The sequence below is a fragment of the Peromyscus californicus genome, unplaced genomic scaffold, assembly GCF_007827085.1.
Source record: "Peromyscus californicus insignis strain IS unplaced genomic scaffold, ASM782708v3 Scaffold_22__1_contigs__length_63687245, whole genome shotgun sequence".
In the NCBI taxonomy this organism is placed as follows: Eukaryota; Metazoa; Chordata; class Mammalia; order Rodentia; family Cricetidae; genus Peromyscus; species Peromyscus californicus.
This window is the reverse complement of record NW_026294525.1, coordinates 58539132-58558279: the sequence shown is the minus strand read 5'-3', so window position 1 is coordinate 58558279 and position 19148 is coordinate 58539132. Positions and strand designations below refer to the sequence as shown.

Sequence of the window (19148 nt, the reverse complement as noted above, 5' to 3'; positions counted from 1 at the left end):
GAAAGTTGAAGGCCAAGTCATTCATGTCATAGAATCAAAAAACTAGAGTGGCTATAAAAGATTGAAAATTTTATTTAATGGATTTAAAACAGAAAGAACGAGTCATTCTTCAGTTGCTATATTTGTGACATCAGAAGTTTCTAAAAAATATTCTAATAAAATGAAAATGAATGCCTGAAAAATTTTAAATACAACTCATTTCTTGAGCATATCTCTATAATTATGTAATATACACATAGATGATACCATATAAGGATTTCACATATAATGGGAAAAAAAAACAATTTATAAGAAAACATTTTCTATAGATATAGAAAGACATAATTTAAATTTTATCCTGTACTTGGCAATGCAGTCCATCAGATCCCATCACATGATAATTAGAAGGAAAGCAAGATTCCTTATTTTATTTTATTTTGGTTTTCCAAGACAGGGTTTCTCTGTGTAGTCTTGGTGACTGTCCTGGAACTCAGGCTGGCCTCAAACTCACAGAGAGGCTCTGCCTCCCGAGTGCTGGGATTAAAGGCGTGTGCCACCACTGCCTGGCTAGATTCTTAAAAATGATACTATAAATGTATCTATAGTCTTCATTGCCACGTTCTGAATATCAGTTAAGATTCTTCTAGGAAGGAGAAAATGGAATGTCTGTGACTACTGTTAATAACTGTATATTGCAATTTTTATACCAAATACTATAAAAAAATAAATTACTGATGTAAAACCAAAATTAGAATACTTATTTAGCAAAAGAAACATAAAATATTAATAAACAAAGCATACAATAGATTATTTTTTCTTGAATTTTTTCCCTAAAAATTATTTCCTTGAAGGATTAAACCAACCAATGGATCAGAACTAAAAACAACATAAAAGATTCCAAAGATTATGGAGACTTGAATAATTTCCATAGATAAAGACCATTTATTTACTACCAAATTCAGATGACGATAGCAAGCCTGGCATGTTCTGCTCGGTGTGCAAACGGTGACGTGATAAACATTTGCCTTTAAATTCTTCATTTTAAACGTGACTGGATGTCTAAGTTGTGATTCTCTTGAATACAAACATATTATTACTCAAACAGCAAAGCAGTCTTTTCAGTTTTAATAAAAACTATCCTCAAAAGTCCACAGACATCATACACTGTGTCCTTCCATTCCTAGGACCTCCTTTTCCAGCACTTAAACAGAGTATGAAAACATAAAGCATAAATATAAAAAGAATCTACAGTCTTTCCTGAGGCGTTCACAGTGTGCAAAGGTCTGCAGAAGGAAGCCATGAGTAAAGCAAGGCGATGGGAACCACTCTTTCACTCTACAGTGGCTCTCACTGTGTAGCCCAGGCTGGCCCACGCGGTTATCCTGTATGTCAGACACACTAGGATTACATGCGTGTATCACCATGCCAGGCTCTCTCTTAATTTCGACAAATTGCTAGAAGTGATCCCACACATTGGTATAAAAAAATTATAATAAAATAGACACCATTGTTTTAGATAAAATACTTCCCGATACTGTGAAAAACAAATTGGGCTTTCTGAATCACAGAAAATGCAGAAAGAGAAAGGGGACAAACACCAGCGTGAATCAGAAAAGAGTAACAATGCATTTTCAGCTTCTTCTTTCACAAGGCCACGCTCAGCCTAGGCACATCCTGCACAGGCATGCCCTTTGTGGCATCCAGTTCATTATACTCCTGTATGAGTGCTGACAGAGAGGACAGAGCATCTGCAAAGGCACCTTCCTCCATCCCGTCAACGTGCAGATAGTGATGCAGGTGAGCCTGCAATGGAAACATTGAACATTACCATCTCGGGAACTCTACGACATACAGCTACCCCGTGGAGCAAATACTGTTAAAATTATAGGTCACTCACCCATCCCTCCCTGGGAGCTACATGCAGTTAAGGGTTGCTGGGGAAGGGGTGAGGCAGTCCTCAGTGGTTAACCCACTTGTAAGCAGCCTTGCTCAAGCAAAAGCCCCACCCACGCTCATTCAAGGACCCTAAGTAATTACAGTGGGGGAACACACACACACAAAGACATGAAGGTAGGAAGACAACTGAGAGGCAGAGGCTTCGGCTGGAGGGCAGTAAGAGAGGATAATGGGGAAATATGATCAAGTAGGTCCTATGTATGTAGGAAACAGCGAAAGATTAAATAAATTAAAAAAACCCACACATACAGAGTATTAAGCTCTAAACTGGAAGCAGGAACTTACATCAAACAAACACTGTGCCTGAAGGTGTGTCCACAAGCACAAGAATGGCATGACTGATATGGGGGTAATCAACCGATTTCTGATTGGATCTGAGGCTCCCTCCATTGGAGCTGGAACCCAGGCCAAAGCCCACTACTCAGGAGGTCCTAGGACGTAAGGGACAATCTTTTGCCATTGTTCTGCTAAGTGGACATGCTGTAAAACTGTCCATTTGTATTTCTATCCATAGAATAGTGCTGCTCTCAACGTTGGTCACAAAGGCTTTTTCTTCCTTCTAGTGGACAGTGCAGAGACTAACTAGTCAAAATGCAGAGAATAATTGACTATTGAGAACTTAGCTATAAATGGAACATCTATAGAATCCTTCCCCCCAAGCCTTGGCCTCACCGAGGCTCAGGGCACACTGTAGAAGATAGTGCAGAAAGACTGTAAGAGCCAGAATATGGAAGGAGTGATGTGAGCTCGTGTTCTGGACATGGCATGGCCACTGTGCTCATGAACTCACGGGAGCTGTGGTTACCTGCACAAGAGCTGCATAACATTACACCTGCCAACAGCGTAACATGGACTGGGGAGGGGCCAATGAGGCCCCACCCCTAGTGCAGAGCTACTAGTAGTTAATGTTTGCTGGGGAAGGGCGAGTCATTCTTGCTCAGTGATGTAGTCACTGGTAAATTGCCCATGCATCAGTGAAACTCCACACTCGTGCTCATGCAAGCAACCCCAATAACTCAGTGAGTCACTAGGAAAGAAATGAAACTGGGGGACTTGTTGGGAAGAAGCAGTACAAAGGGAGTGGGGGGCCAGTGTGGGAAGAATATACTCAGAATACATTATACACATTTGTGAAACTGTCGAAGAATAAATGATTTCTTTTAACCACAATTAGTGTACTGCCTAAATCCTTTGAATTCATGGAATTTCTCATTTAGATTTAAAGTAGCACAGGTGAACTTCTCTTTGGTTACAACTAGTGTAACACATATGCTGGACAACTTTAGCCCTGACTTCCCGTACCTCTTAGCCAAAGGAAGTGCAGTTACCTTTTTCTTGTAGAGCCTCATGAACCTTTCTCTCAGTTCCATGAAAGTAGGCTTCACACACGTGTTGTTTGCTAAAGCCAATAATGAATGGGAGTGACCCACGGGCGGTACTGAACACAGGCTAGTTTTCCAGCCTTCTTGATTCCAGGAGACAAATTGCAGAGCAGGTTTTAATCTGAGACACAAAAACCCTAAGGTAAGAACTAAGGTACTAAAAATGCCACATTACAGCAGCTCAGTACACACCAGCAAAACAAGGACACCAGCAGAAGCAAACCTTTCAATATTTCTGCGCAGATCTGAAATCTGTACGTTTCCTCTAACGATGAGGGCACAGGCGAGGTAGAGACTATGTCTGGGGTCTGCTTGAATGAGTTGGTGATCTTTACTAAAGGCATCTGAAAACATCTGGTCCAATCTACAACAGGAAAGCGCCACTGTTTATACAAAATGTATCTCTTTCTTCTAAACATAATTATAAAATGAAAATATACAGCAGTAGGACAGCCTTTGGATTATCTATAGGAGAGCAGATACAGAAAAACAAAACAAAACAAAAAAACCCCACTAAACCCTTGATGACAGAAAAGGACACCATGACAAATTAGTGTAGCATTTTAAAAAGTCCTTGTGGATTTTTACTAAAATACTTTAATGAAAATCAGCCACCACAAACTGTCATGATTAAAATTAAAATGTTGATACAAGTATTATTCTTATCAAAATATACCAAGCAGATTACAGAATATTTCACTGACTTTGAAATATTTAAGTTAGAGGACAAGTCAAACATGTTCCTTTTTCATTATGCTGTACTTAGAAATATAAGATTAACTTTAGATATAAAAATCCCACTACATTATAGTTTACTACTGCTGGGTGTGGTAGTGAACACTTTAACCCAGCACTCAGGAGGCAGAGGCAAGTGGATGGATCTCTGAGTTTGAGGCCAGTCTGGTCTACAGAGCAAGTTCCAGGACAGCCAGGGCTACACCGAGAAACCCTGTCTCAAAAAATGGGAAAAAAAAAGTTTCCTACCAAGTTCCATTTGGTGTGTCCACACTGAAAGTGCTCACTCTTCTTAAACATGGTAAGTGCTGATGACCCAGTGAGCAATCATCGATCACCATCAATGCACCACACCCTGCTTCCCTGTTGGGATCATTACAGGATCCCTGGCAGATAAGGGTCCTAGTTACTGGCTGGCACAACTGGCCATTTGCTAGTTGCTTCAATACAGCTTACTAACATCACTTGTAATATTCCTGAAGTATAGAACTGTTACCTTACCAAAACTTTAACTGTAAAAAAGAAGTTTTGAGGGCTAGAGAGATGGCTCTGTGGTTAGAAGCATGTATTATTCTGTAGAGGGCCTGAGTTCAATTCCCAGAACCCACACAGAACAGCTTACAGCACACCTCAGGGGGGTCTGTTGCCTCTGGCCTCTGCAGGCACCTGTCCTGACACTCACACACACACCTACAACATCCACTTAATTTAAAAAAATCTTAAAACAACAGGAACAAAACCCTCTGGGCCCACAAGATGGCTCAGCAGATGAAGGTGCTTGCTATCAAGCCTGGCAACCTGGGTTCAATTCCTGGGACCCCATGGTGGAAAGAACTGAATCCCACAAGGTGTTCTCTGCTCTTCAAACACACCATAGCACATACAAAATAAAAATTTAAAATGTAATAGTAATAAAAGTACCTTTATTTTCTCCTCTCTCATTTACAGTCTCCCCACTTGAGTTTGGAAGAACCTTTTTCTTTCAACAGTGAATGCGAGTGTGAGCTTTTCAAGCTCATCATCACTGTATAAGCTAAAAGTATCTTTTTAAATAAAACAGTTAATTTTATTTTTTTATGTATATGTGTTTAACTAGTGTGTGTGTCTGTGCACCACCACATGCATGCTTGGTGATCCTGGAGACCAGAAGAGGGTATCAGAACCCCTGGACCTGGGGTTACAGGTACTTGTGAGCCATCATGTGGGTTCTGGGGTTCCCAGGGCTTCATGAATGCTAGGCAGCACTCTTCCAGCTGAGTGACATCCCAGCCAGTTTATATATATATATATAGTCTCACTATGTATCCCAGACTGGCCTGGAATCCATGACCCTCCTTCCTCTGGCCCCCACGTGCTGGTATTACAGGTGAGTACCACTATGCCTAGCCTAAAAACATTTTTTTTTCCCTTGAGACAGGAGCTCACTATGTGGACCTGGCATGTCACTTGCTCTGTAGACCAGGCTGGCCTCAAACTCATAGAGATCTGCCTGTTCCTGCCTCCTGAGATCTTGGATTAAAGGCAAGTGTTACCATGTCCAGCCCTCAGGGTATCTTCAAGGTGGTCTAAAATGATGTGCAATAGCTACCATATAAAAGCCTTCTATGGTGCTTGGCTGTGGTAAGAACACTAACATCTACCCCACAAACAGTAAGATGAAGAATTTAAGACAGCTAGCAACAGAATCAGGATTCAAGTCTGGCAGGATTCAATTCTATTAATTTTCAAAAATCTAAATATTAGTTACCAGGTTTAGTTTCAGTTTAATACTGACATCTTAAAACAATTTACTTACAAATAAATATTTGCCTAATAAAAAATGACTGTCACTAACTACATTTTATATGATTCTCACCAATAAAATGATATGAATAACCTGAGTTAATACAAACTGTTTTCACTGAAATTTCACTTCAAGTTCTCAGGAAAATGGAAGCCAGTTCTGCCTTACCTTCGAGGGGGAATGTTAACATCTGCCAGTGTGTACAGAGGTGTAAGGCTTGAGACAAGATAATGAAGTTGAGGGAAAGGAACCAAGTTCATGCTGATCTCATTCAAGTCCATATTAAGGGACCCCTCAAATCTCGCAGAGCTAAAAGGTCAACATTAGAACAATGAGAAACATTTTCCTTTAAAAACAGTAATTCAGCAGTTTATTTTCTCAGATTCTTAGTTACACTGATCAGGGTAGAATGGAGCCTTTGTTTCTAAATCACTGAAATTTACTATCATGAATAGTCATGTAAAAGGCTAATTAAAATACAACGATGCCTAGCAAACCTTATTTCTAGATTTCTAACGTGCAAGCAACATCATTATACATGTAAAAGTATCTTTTTAAAACAGACTTTATATCAAGTTAAACACATATAGGTCAATTACTTATTGTGGAAATTTTATTAAATTTATTAAGGGTCTCATTAATACACTCATAGTCATAAAATCATAATCATGATCTTAAATGCTTGAGAAATTTGAGACCCATGTCATGGAACTGTTTTGGATCTGATGACAAAGATGTACAGACTAGCAGGTTCACAGCAGTGGTAGCATGTCTACCATGAGACTGCTTATCATGGAACTCCCACGAGTGTCCCAAGTAACATACCTAGAGAAATGCTGGCTTATCACTCCAGCACATGAAAATCCAACACAAAATGAGTATTTGGGCAGCACAAATTGTTCTTGATAAGAACAAAAAAAAAGACATAAAGTTGGGGAGGAGGAGGGGCTAGGAGGTTAAGTATGACCAAATTATGTTGTCAGAAGTTCTCAAAGAACTAATAAAAAAGTGTCAGACAAATCTGGACAAAAACAATAAAAGAAGCTCCTACAACTTAGAACAGCTAAATAAACGTGACTGTGCTGAGCCCGTAGCCCAGTGGGTCAGTGCTTGTTTCAATACGTTTACGGGCTGGATTTAACAGTGTCCCCAAATCAAACAAAGGAATAAAACTCCTAAGTGTAAACATCACAAAGCACAGTGACTTTGCCAGCGTCCTGGGAGGGTTACCTTGTCAGGCTGAGGAGCAGATTGGCCACAATGTTGTTCATTGCATCAAAAGGCTTCGTGTGGCGCTTTTTAACAGCCCCTACATTTGAAGTAACTAGACTCTTAGGCTTCACAGCTGTACCCAACTTTCCAGAATTTACCACAAGATCAATTTTGCTAATGATGTCAAATAAAGACTTGAGAAAAAAAAATTGGGTGAGAAACTATTAGTGAATGACTTAGATAACATTTTACTAGGCAAGAAAAGAAAAACAATTCAAACTCATTCTTTCTCTTAGATGGAGAATACTGAAAACGAAGGCACACAACACAGAATCAAATGTCTATAGAATATGTCCGTCAAGTCCAGTACCATTTCTTACTTGGTTGTCAATGGGCAACACACAGTCTGCATGCTCATTCAGCTCCTTCATGGCCAGCATGCTGTTGTAAGGTGAGGTGATGACATCGTCCTCGCTGGAAGGAAAAACCGCTGTCACAAATCTGTACACTTCTGGGAACTCATCTTCAAGCACCTTTAACAGAAACGTGCCAAGTCCAGATCCTGTTCCTGAGAATTAAAATTTGAAGAAGAAAACAACACAAATTGTTCGAATTATAATTCTGAAGAGCCCAGAATGTTTTAGTCGTAGGCATAATTTTCAACTCAGAGAGCACACAGGCAAGGCTGTTAGGGTTCAAGTTGAGAACTCCATCAGGCTCTGAGCACAAGTCGGGACGGCTTTCTCTAACCTTTTTTTTGTATTTAAGTCATCAGATAACAAATAAACTGAATATGGAAAATTCAACTAAGATAGCATCCAGTATTCCTGAGAGTAAGCAACTTAAAAACAAAACCAACCCTATTTTGACAGCTTTGGTCTCAAGATGCGTATTGTCTCAATGACACAGAAAACTATCGAGTCATCAAGCAACTTCAAACACCCAATAAAATATGTCCACTTTGTTTACAAAGTTTCCACACACGTCATCATTAACTTATTTAAAAGCAGAAACTCTGGAGATCTCATTAATAACCTTGACATTTAAAGTCACATTCATACAAATTCAGAAAATTTTAAGGACTTAAAGTGGATCCTATAACTTAGTTCTATGAAACTAGTAATGAAGTTGGTAGGAGTGTTTTTAAGTTGAAACAGGAGAAAGTAGCAATGTGCCAAATGTAGTATGGATAAGTAGTATTCTGAATCATGTTTTACAGTGTGTACATATGCTATGTTGTTACACAAAAATTATATAAATAAAATTTATTGTGGTTAAAATGTGGAGACAAAGATCCCAGGTATGTCCATCAGGTGGGCCATGGGCTACATGCAGCCAACATAAACCCATTAATCTAAGACATGAAACCTTTATTCATTTGTTTCTGTAACTCTATTACCCAGTTCTTCACTGGGAACTTTGTATATAATGTGATCTTGCAAACCCCAGAATGTAGAATCTTAATCTATTTTAGGAAGAAAAGTATGTTAATTTTTTCTTTCAAACTTTGTTAATATTACCATTTTAAAATTAGCACATTATCTTGTTTCTGTTTTATGAACAGGAGAGCAAAATACTTCCATTCCAAATTACAGACTCATCTGGGTAAATAATGCAATGTAGATCACGCTTCAAGCTCAGCAATTAAGTACCTTGAAATGAGTGATTTTTAAGGAACTGACTGAAATCATTTCTTTTACACTTCAGTTTTCTTAGTGGAGGGAGGTGTGGGAAGGTTTGAAGGTGGTTAATAGAGTATTAGTATCCTCATAATGGCAAGTCATGTAAGAACATGCCAGAAAGCTCAACTCCACTTGGGATAAAGGAACAATCATTTCTCAAAAGTGCATTCCTACTGGAATGTGGCTGAAATATTACAAGAGAATCTAAAAGTGAAAGAAAAAATTCAAAATTAAAAAAGAATTGATTAATAGTGAGTCTCACAATTTTTTTTTTTTTTTCGTTTTTTGAGACAGGGTTTCTCTGTGTAGCTTTGCGCCTTTCCTGGGACTCGCTTGGTAGCCCAGGCTGGCCTCGAACTCACAGAGATCCGTCTGCCTCTGCCTCCTGAGTGCTGGGATTAAAGGTGTGCGCCACCACCGCCCGGCCGAGTCTCACAATTTTTATATGTGTGCACATGCTCCTTTCTGTGTCTGCTCATGCACTGCATGTGTGTGCATATGGAGGCCAAACGACAACGTCAGGCATTATTCCAGTGCCATCCAGTTTTGCTTGAGACAGAGTCTCCCACTGGCCTGGAGATGGTCGTCCCGTGAGCACCAGGGGCCCAACGGTCTCTTGCTCCCTAGTTCTGGAATTACAAGCACGTGCCAACACACCCAGCTTTTTTATGTAGGTTCTGAGGCTCAAACTCAGGTCCTTGTTTGTATTTTATTTAACCGACTAAGCTATCTCAGCCCCAGCTTCACAAACTTTTAAGATGAAAAGCTGAAATGTACAAACACTGCAGCATACATGTATCAGGCATATCCCACCTACATCAAGGGTCATTTGTACCCTAGGTTAGCCGTGAATGCGGTCCAACACAATGCATGAGACATCATGAGGTTGTCTTGCATGCATGGTCCTTGAGCAGGAACCCTGTGGCTGACACTGTGTCTTGCCGTGAAGAGGTTGGACAAGCCGGCTAGCTCAGTTCAGCAGGCATCATAAGACTTCTGCTTGCAAACTGAATTCCCACCGGCACGTGACTTCACTACAGGCACAGGGGGACTCACCTCCCCCCATGGAGTGTATGATGAAGAAGCACTGCAGGCAGTCACAGTGCTCTGCTGACTTCCGGAGTTTCTCCAAAATCTGTTCCCGGTAAAGACTTCCAAACACTCTGTGACCCACAGCCCTGAAAATAAGAACACAGATTAACAAAAAATCCTTGATTTAATACTTCACGATTTTATTATTTCTGCTCTAAATAAGGATTGAAGAAAAATGGGAAAACAAATCAAACTGTACTAAGAAATCTATTCTTCCATGTAATAAATCCTATTTATTATAGATTATATACCAATAATTCTTAAATATCCTTATAAGCAAGCAATGAGCACTAACTATTGTTTTCTAATTTTATTTTTAATTTTCTCTAGATAAATTATAAAAAAATAAGAATTCAGTTATAATTTTTTTTAAATTTTTATTTAACCAAACTCTGAACTGCAGTGAATTTACATATTAAAAAGCAGAATGAGGTCAACAGATAATGAAATGAAACATTTCAAACTAATTTGTAAACATGAGCAAACCCCAACTTAGAATTCTCTTAGCTTGGATTTTCTATCAAGCTGTCAACAGCTTTGCCTTCAACTTGTGATTAAAGGTTTTGCAAACAGGATCACTTCCAGGACCTTGAAACACTACACTATCATTTCTTGCTACTATATTTCCTGGATTACACAATCTCGTTTAAAAAAGGAAAAACTGGTCACATCACATTAACAGATGAAATGGCAAATGGCTGAAAATGATAGTGAAGAGTCTAAGTTGTCTTCACTAATCAAATCTTGGAGTATCACTATGTTGCAACACACAAAAAAATGATCTCTCTCCCTGTAAGTATTGCAGCTCAGATGGAAAGGTATCCTGGCAGCTGGAAGTCAAGGAATACCACAAAGTCACATTGCACAACAAACCTCACACAAGATATTTACTGGGAGGGAAAAAACCAGGAGGATGGCTGCCTCTGCTCGAGTAAAAAACAGCAGCAAACTGAACAGGATAGAGGGCTTATACAGAGCTTCTTGGGAAGGGGGTGGAACTTTCCAGAGTGGAGCTTTCCAGCATGGAGATTGGTGGGATTTCATGTCCAGAGATTGGGCTTTTTGCTCTGCAGGGTGGGGGCAGGGTCCAGCAGTTAGGGCAGTTAGAGTATTCTGTGGGTGGAGCCTGGCAGTTAGAGGTCCTCGGGGAGGGGCTTACATTCCCCACTACCTGCAGCTTAGTATAATGCAAACATTACATAACAAGTTCAATGCCACCAGAGAAGGCTAAGCGGGTAGTCAGGTAGGCTCGTTTCTTAAGCAACTGGCTGTCCCTGGTCTCCTGACACATGGAATGCAAACTCATGTTTTTATAAAACTATACATCTGAACAAACAACGTGCAGAGACTTAACTTTTAAGCAAGAACAACAACAAATCAGTGTGAATTCTTTAACTGTTGGGGGTGTTTTTCCCCATTAAACAGACTATATATTTAAGATAGCCTGTGTCAGCTTGGATAGGAGGATCCTGGTTTGACTCAGATCTTTCTGTTAATTGTACTGATTAGACAAACAGAAGAAATTGAAGAATCAAGCATCATGAGGCATCATCATCAATTAATTATTAAAAGGTGAGCAGAAAGGCTGATGCTCATGTGTGGCAATTGCACTTTGCTTTCGTTTCAGCAGAACCTGTTAGGATAAGGCAGTGAACACTCAACTTCTTCAAATGACATTCAGTATGTTCTCACCAATTATTTCCTGAGCCAGAAATATCCGTGATGAGCTGCTTGCTATCAAACACATCTCTCAGGGGTCCTTGGAGAATTTCATTCACTACTCCTTCTTCCATGTCAATCAAAACGGCCTGGAAAGAGAAGCTAAATTTAACATCTTTTCTCTGGTAATTTATAAATTCAAGAATTCATGAGCTGTAAGTTATATTGTTCTTTTTCACAATTTAAGGTTAATTAAAATTTTTCTTTATGTAATCTATTGTAAGAATTAAAAAGATAATTTTATACAACTCACTAAGATGGAATTAAAAAGTGGATTCTAAACTCTTAATTCTACTCCAAAAGGGGCCAGTAAGGGACAAAGGAACCCAACAGTCCTCTCAACTGAAGGATTTCTAACAGAGTCTTAGAAATATAGAAGGCAGTCCTGGCCAGAAAAAAAATTTCAATAAATTAGGATGTATTAATGCATTTGCTCACTAGGAATGAAAACGGAACAATTATAGCCTAGAAATGTCCAGTTCAAGTGAGTTAACTTCTAAAACCAAGGCACTGGACAGATGTTAGAGAGGACAAGGCCTTCATTCAAGTAACGCAGTCAAATTCATTAACTCTGACTATACTGACAGGGGAGATAATCTACACTAAGAAATAAGAATATAAAAGAGAAAGGAGATACAGCAAATGTGAGCAGGAATGGTTTGTCAATAGGAATTGGCTCCCTCCTCCTAGTTTTCTTCTTTACTTTCCAAAGATTTAATGTGAACCATGCAATGGCCATTCAGCATTGAAAACAAACTGGAATGTAAATAAGCTTGAATACTGTGTACCTCATGAGCTGCTCAAAATGAAAACAAATAGTTTTGAACTACTGTCCTCTCTTATCCTAGGCAGCAACAACAAATCCATTCTAGACTGGAGTGGACTGAGAAGTTTCAAAACTTTCCAAAGCCAAATTTACACACTTACACATACACAGAGTCATAACCACTAGTTGGTCTGCTGGTGGTGTGATCCACAACATCTTTCTGAATCCCAGAGAAACTATTACAGCTCAGCAAATTGATGGGATAGACTGAACTGCAATGCCTGAAGCTGCCGTTAGTCAACAGAAACGGTCCAGTTCTTTCCTACGATAAATCCTAACCACACGCTATAACCAGTGTTTCACACGTGGAATGAACTGGGCTACTAAATTTTGCCTTATCCACCGCATGTGTCAACCATCTTCTGCTTCAAGTGTCTGGTATCTTATGCAGGAGAAATGCTCCGAGAGTTTGTCAAACCCCAAAGCATGATTTTACAACAGAGGAAAAACAAACTTACTTCTCATTGGCAAAAATGTGTTGATTCTAATGGTCCCTATGTGTTCGGGCCTAGTTATTTAAAATTCACGGTCTGAAATAGCATATCCTTTTGCTGCAGCCTAGTCCATGCCATTTTTTTTTTTTTTTTAGAAACATTTTACTGACCTAACCACACAATGCTGTGTACAGCACTGTCATTTTCATTTCACACACAAGGAAACTGACAGTTAGAAAAGTCTGATAATTGGTATAAGCACTGGTAAATGGTAGAGCTGAGACCCAAACCTAGATTGCCCAGAGGCAGACTCTTAACTACCAAACGCTATGCAAGTTTGGTATTTACAGAGTGGTAACTACCATGGAGTTACATTTACACATATATAATTCTGTGACTTTGTATAATTATGCTTATTTTAAGATTGTACTGGTTGTCTTTGTCAACTTGACACAAACATAGACACATACGAGAAGAGGGAATCAGTCATAATTGAGAAATGTCTTCACAGACTGGGAAGGCCCACTACACTGTGGGTGGTGCCACCCCTGGGCAGTGGTCTTGGATATAAGAAAGCAGGCTGAGCAGGTCAGGAGAAGCAAGCCAGTGAGCAGCTTCTGCTTTCTGGTTCCTACCTTGAGTTCCTGCCCTGACTTTCTTCGATGATGAACCATGATGTGAAGACAAAAGTGAAACACACCCTTTCCTCTCCATATTACTTCTGGTCATGATGTTTTATCACAGCAATAGGAACCCAAAGACAAAGATATACAAAGGACATATAATGGCATATGTTCTAAAGACTGTAACTATCTAAAATTTCTTTTTCAAAGATGTTGGGCATGGTGACACATGGCTGTAATCTCAGGACTCAGGAGACTGAAGCAGAGTACTGGAAGGTTTTTTTTTAAATTTATTATTTTTACTTTTGTGTATGAGTGTTTTGCCTCCTGGATCATATCTGTGCATCATGTTCATGCCTAGTTCCTGTGGAGGCCACAACAGGGCATTGACTCCCCTGTAACAGAGCTGCTACGCAGAGCCTTAGGAATCAAATTTTGGGTCCTTTGGAAGAGCACAGTGCTTTTAACCTTGAAGCCATCTCTTCAGCCTCATGTAGCTGTTTTTCTTTTCTTTTCTTTTTCTTTTTTTTTTTTTTTAGGATTTATTATTGCTGGGTGGTAGTAGCGCACGCCTTTAATCCCAGCACTCAGGAGGCAGAGGCAGGTGGATCTCTGTGAGTTCGAGGCCAGCCAGGGCTACAGAGTTAACTCCAGGAAAGCCAGAGCTGTTACACAGATGTTTCAGGATTATGTGTGTGTATGTGTGAGTATATACATGACTGCGGGTGTCCTAGGAGGCCGGGGGTGTTGGAGTCCCCCTGAGGCTGGAGCTGAGGGCAGCTGCTAACTGCCAGACCTAGGGCTGTGCTCTCGTCTTCTGCAAGGGCAGCAAGCATTGCTGACGCCAGCCAACTCTCCAGTCCCGACAACTAGGTTTTACAAACGTGCTCCATTTTTTTTTTAACATAAACCAGACTATACAGGGGTGTGTACTGATTAATTTTATGGATTTTCAAGGATATGTTGAGCAATATGCCATTTTTACCTTAAATGCAGACATTGCACCAACAAGAGAATCTTGACTGAACACACAAATTATATGTAGGATTACAAATTGTGTAAGATTATAATAAACAGTGTATTGGTCTTGTTCCAAACCAGACTTGGTATGGTGCATGGACGTTTACAGCTGAGTAAGCCACACCACCTGACGGCCGTGCTGGCTGGCAAGGGAAACAGTATACAGCGCATTTGCTGTAATTTGGGCCACAGCTGAAGGGAGATCTGACAGAATCATCCCTGTCCTAGTAATTTACGTAGCTCTTCTGAGCTTTCCTTAGACACATCAAGCCCCTGGTTTCTTCTTCCTTTGAGATTTAACTAAATGTTCAGAGTATTTTTGATTCTTTGCTTAGGCATCCCCAGTCTGCAGTCAAAACTGTTCCAGGAATACAAAAGTCTGTATTCGTTTCCAGAGCTACATGACAGTAACCAGAATACAGGATTCACAACATTCTGTGTGCCTGTTAGCCTAAGACACTACAAATAATTAGTAGTCTAGGAGATGTCTCTAAAGCTTTGGGATGCCAGCTCTCTGCCCACATAACTCAGCTCTTCTTCCTACTGTATCGGTGAGCAGGTGGAAGGTAAGGGAGCATACTAGGCAAGGATAAAGGAGCATATTCCCGTGGTCTGACTGTCACTGAGAGAGCACTTCCATTTCCTCCGCAGGAACTGAAGGTGTTATGTGTCAGGCGTAACTTGCATGCACATGATCTCTCCCTTCAGTTCTGCTTCCCAGGGATATCAGAGATCAGAGAGATTCTTCAGGTGCCACCCTGCTGCTCGATGGTCTCTCAGCCTTGAACACCACATCTGACCCTAGCACCTCAGTTCCTTACATACCACTTACACTGCCTTTCTTTTTCTTTGTGTGGTTTTGTTGCTGTTTTGTTTTGTGAGACAGGGTTTATCTTTGTAGCCCTGGCTGTCCTAGAACTCATTCTGTAGACCAGGCTGGCCTCGAACTCACAGAGATTGGCCTGCCTCTGCCTCCTGAGTGCTGGGATTAAAGGCATACGCCGCCGCCGCCGCCGCCGCCGCCGCCGCCGCCACCTGCCTAACCTTCCTTTTTCTTATAGTCAAAGACTAACCAACAACCAGAAGGGAAAAACAAGCTTGCAGCGAAACAATGAACTCAAATTTTACTGCCATGTTACAAAGTAAGAATCCCAGAATATGTATCTTACTCGTGCTTTTAAAGAAGATATTCTTCCTTTGGAAATACTGCCGCCATCACCAACCACTCTGAAACACAAAGAAATTGAGAAAGGGTCACAAGATTTTCCAGGGCCGGTAGTGTTCACTTTCATTTCCACAAGGCAGCTCGGTCCTCCTATCACACTGGTCCAGAGGAATCAAACTCGAGTGCCCAGCTCGCCAGCAGGCACCCTGACCTGCTGAGCCAGTCTCAGGGTCTGCTCTTGAGGCGTTTCCAGTTTTGTGAGATAAGTGAGTATCTTTCTTGTTTAAGCTACTGTTAATTAGGTTTTCTGCTGTAGCCAAACACGTAAACTGATATAAACATTACACACCACTCAGGCCATTTCTAGAACTTCAGTGAAAATACTACAACCTATGGATAAGCATAGTATACAGGTCAATATAGTTCACAAGACTGAGACAAGATGAGGAGCTGAGTAAACAGTAACTACAGGCCAGCAGTAAACAAACCGTAATACCCAGGCCAACTCCAATTACCGGCCTGCTTTGCTAAACAGAATTTTGTTTAAATACAGCCATCCCATTCGTTTATGTGCCTAGTATCGCTGAAGGCAGACGAGGACCTGCAACAAGACCTTACGCTCTGACCAGTGTCCAAGTATTTACCGTCTGGTTTTTCATGCAACCTCTACTACCTACCGACATATTTCTACCATGCTTTTAAAGAGGACTGGCAGGCAGTTGCCCACAAAGATGTGGCAGGAGTTTTCACAAGGAGTTTTGGGTACTAAACCTGGGACCAGAGGCTGTACTGACAGCACAAAGGGAAGAGCCAGACGCCCGTGCCTTCCCTCCTCTCCACACTCCAGACTGAGGAGATCTGAAAGCTTTCAGAGGATTACACGACAACCTTCTTAAGAAAGAAAACTCAATCTTAAGTGTCAACTATGAAATACATTTATTTATTAACTTGCAAAGAATTTGGGCTCATTATGTTATTTCTCAATTTTTTTTTTTGTTGTTGTTGTTTCTCTCCCAATTCTATGCCCTCCGGTCCCCAAAGCTTCCTTCCTGTTTTCATGTCACATATGACCTCTGCCCGTCTCTTAGTCCTCTCATGGTCTCCTATCTAGTTCCATTCAACGTTGCAATAATCGAAGATGTGGCTATCAAAAGAGGGTGTGGGAGTGGAACCAGCAAGGCAAGCATGTGTAAGGAATATTACACAGACAAACCAGAGTACAAGTATTCGAGGGAGAGGAGATTGTGGGCTTCAAGTCAGTGAACTGGTCTAAATGACAGCCATCTCCCTATAATGACGGCTCTTCCTGCCACTATGGAATCACCTAATCCTTAATCCGACACCATGTCTCCAAACAGCCTTCTGATTAATATGTAGCTTCGGGAGCATCCTTCCCGAAAATGTGCTGACGGTGCAAAAGGACCATCCAGCCCGAGTTCAGACTGTCCATCACTAACAATGACTTCCCACTTCTGAACCTCCTATTTCTGTGACTCTGACTCATCTGACCGTACTGGAGAGCAGTGGGAACAAGTGTGAAACACGAGGCTCTGGGATTCACCAACAAAACAGACCAGCCAGGTTTCTGGGAAGGTAACAGCTCCAACACCTAGTCCACAAATTCAAACTTAACTTCTACCAAATCGGCACAAAGCCTGATATTACTACAGTGGTCAACACAAGCCCACCACAGTTGGTTTTATAAAGCATTTTGAAAATGAATAAACTTAATGATTTAACATGAAAAGCCCACGGGCACATCTCAAATGTCAAATTACTCTTTCAGGTAAAAGAATTATAACACATCTATCTTATAGGAAACAAAAATACATGGTGTGAGCAGTTCCCACATTTGTCTTCTTTCTTTCCAGCATATTCTAAGACAGTGGTTGTCAACTGTCCTAATACTGGGACCCTTTAATATAGTTCCGTATGTGTGGTACCCCCCAACCATAAAACTATTTTCGTAGGTACTTCATATCTATGATTTTGCTACTATGATTATGTACATATCTGATATGCAGGATATTTGACATGTAACCCCTGTGAAAGGGTCACTTGACCCTGAGGGGTTGCGACCCACAGGCTGAGAAACACTGTTCTAAGGTCAAGTAATCAGCAAAATAATCGTCCATGCATTGGCCATTACTCAACACGTGACACATGGTACCCTCAGTGAAAACTTCAGGTTTCTCTGATTGAAAGTTCATTTCAAAACTAATGGGGGTGGGGTGGGGAGGAGAGGTCTGTCTCTTTAAAGATTCTTTTTTTTGTTCCTTACTGAAGCCTGTCAAGGAAGCCTGCTGTTTGGCAGATAAGAGAATGTGACAGGAGAATAGGCTTTCAATCAGAAGGGCAGACAAAACTGACACCATCACAGCTGGGAACTGCTCCCGTGACCCTTTAAGGAACCCTTCCGCCCCGCTGACAGGACGGGAAGGAACCACAGTGCCCAGACGGACTCTCATCCTCTTACCTGGTATCCACATTCCTGAAAAAGCTGCTTAGTGCATCGTCATAAATTCCTTTCTAGAAACAAAACAAACCACAGCATTGAAGTTTACTGTCTCTAAAGTCCTTTCAATTTTAGTAATCCTACAAGGCTGAAAAGGCTAAGATGTGGCTCGTAGAAAGAGAAACCTGGGTCGGTTCTTCCAATTGCGTGTAAAGAGTGAAATACTAACAGAACTCCAGGCTAAATTTGAGAGAGCGGTGAAAAGTCTGCTACATAGGATTATACAGCTCGTACACCAGCTGAGAATATCTTGGGATTCTCGATCGTTTGATGTGTTATCTATTTTATAGCGCTTCCTGTAGCCCCTACTGTCTTTCAAAAACAACTTTAAAAAAAGGAAGGCGGCTGAGAATGAGGGAAACCAAAGACCAAACTCTTTGGCCAGTGCTTTTTGCCTGTGACTTACAGCAACATAGGTTTAAAAAGAAGCTAGCTACATCCCGCACGAGAAGATCCTATGCAACTTACGGTACAGACAAAAACGCTCAAGTGAGCGGGGCATGGTCGTGGCAACTGTAGGGAAGCAAAGGCAGAAGGACGGCTGCAAGTTCGAGACCAGCCAGCCATGGTCCTACCCAGCGAGTTCCAGCTCAGCCAGGGCCCCGGATGGAGACTCAAACCCCGAGGGAACTCTTCCTCCTGCCCTGCTGGCAGGCCCGGGTGACAGGCAGGAGGGGGGGCTCAGGGCGAGCGGGGTACCTGGTTGACCGCGGCGTGCTCCCTCAGCGCCAGGTCCCAGAAGCAGCAGCCGATCTGGTTCCCGCACTGCCCGACTGCGGCCAGCGGCGGGGAAGAGAGAGAAGGACATTAGGAAGGGAACCAGGGGACGGGGCCCCGCGGCGACCCGGGGGACGGGGCTGGGGGGGAGGGGTAGCTCACCCTGGACGACCACCGACTGGGTCATCCCGCCCCGCGGGCCCGCAGGAGCACTCCCGCCCGCATTCCCGCCCAAGGACGCGCGACGAGGGGCGGCCGTAAGTCACGCCGCTGCCGCCAAGTGTAGCTACCGTCGTTAAGCCCCGGTT

At 41.5% G+C, this 19148-nt stretch overlaps 1 protein-coding gene across 2 annotated transcripts; it reads right to left on the bottom strand.

Annotated features, from left to right (window-relative positions):
- Nucleotides 1–48: 48 nt before the first annotated feature.
- Nucleotides 49–19129, bottom strand: Tube1 (tubulin epsilon 1). Of its 2 annotated transcripts, XR_008221290.1 has the most exons (13): nt 19003–19129; nt 18823–18896; nt 18085–18137; nt 15613–15670; nt 11514–11629; nt 9786–9907; nt 7428–7615; nt 7066–7241; nt 6004–6144; nt 3541–3681; nt 3264–3438; nt 2221–2366; nt 1669–1782 (listed from the first exon to the last, which is right to left on the bottom strand). XR_008221290.1 is itself a non-coding variant. In XM_052751418.1 (12 exons), the coding sequence occupies exons 1-12, from the start codon at nt 19025–19027 to the stop codon at nt 1624–1626; spliced, it is 1428 nt and encodes a 475-aa protein (XP_052607378.1). In that variant the 5' UTR covers nt 19028–19129; the 3' UTR covers nt 49–1623. The 2 variants fall into 2 exon arrangements, 1 of the variants encoding a protein (XP_052607378.1); XM_052751418.1 differs by lacking the exon at nt 2221–2366 and having other exon boundaries at nt 49–1782.
- Between the last annotated feature and the right edge of the window lie 19 nt (nt 19130–19148).

Bases quoted from the DNA above. Each gene is read 5' to 3' on its own strand.
- Tube1 (XM_052751418.1), bottom strand. From the start codon at position 19,027: ATGACCCAGTCGGTGGTCGTCCAGG. The intron at 15,671-18,084 runs GTAAGAGGATGA...TTTGTGTTTCAG, and splicing joins TTCAGGAATGTGGATACCAG to AGTGGTTGGTGATGGCGGCA. The intron at 7,242-7,427 runs GTAAGAAATGGT...TTTTTTCTCAAG, and splicing joins TGTTGCCCATTGACAACCAA to TCTTTATTTGACATCATTAG.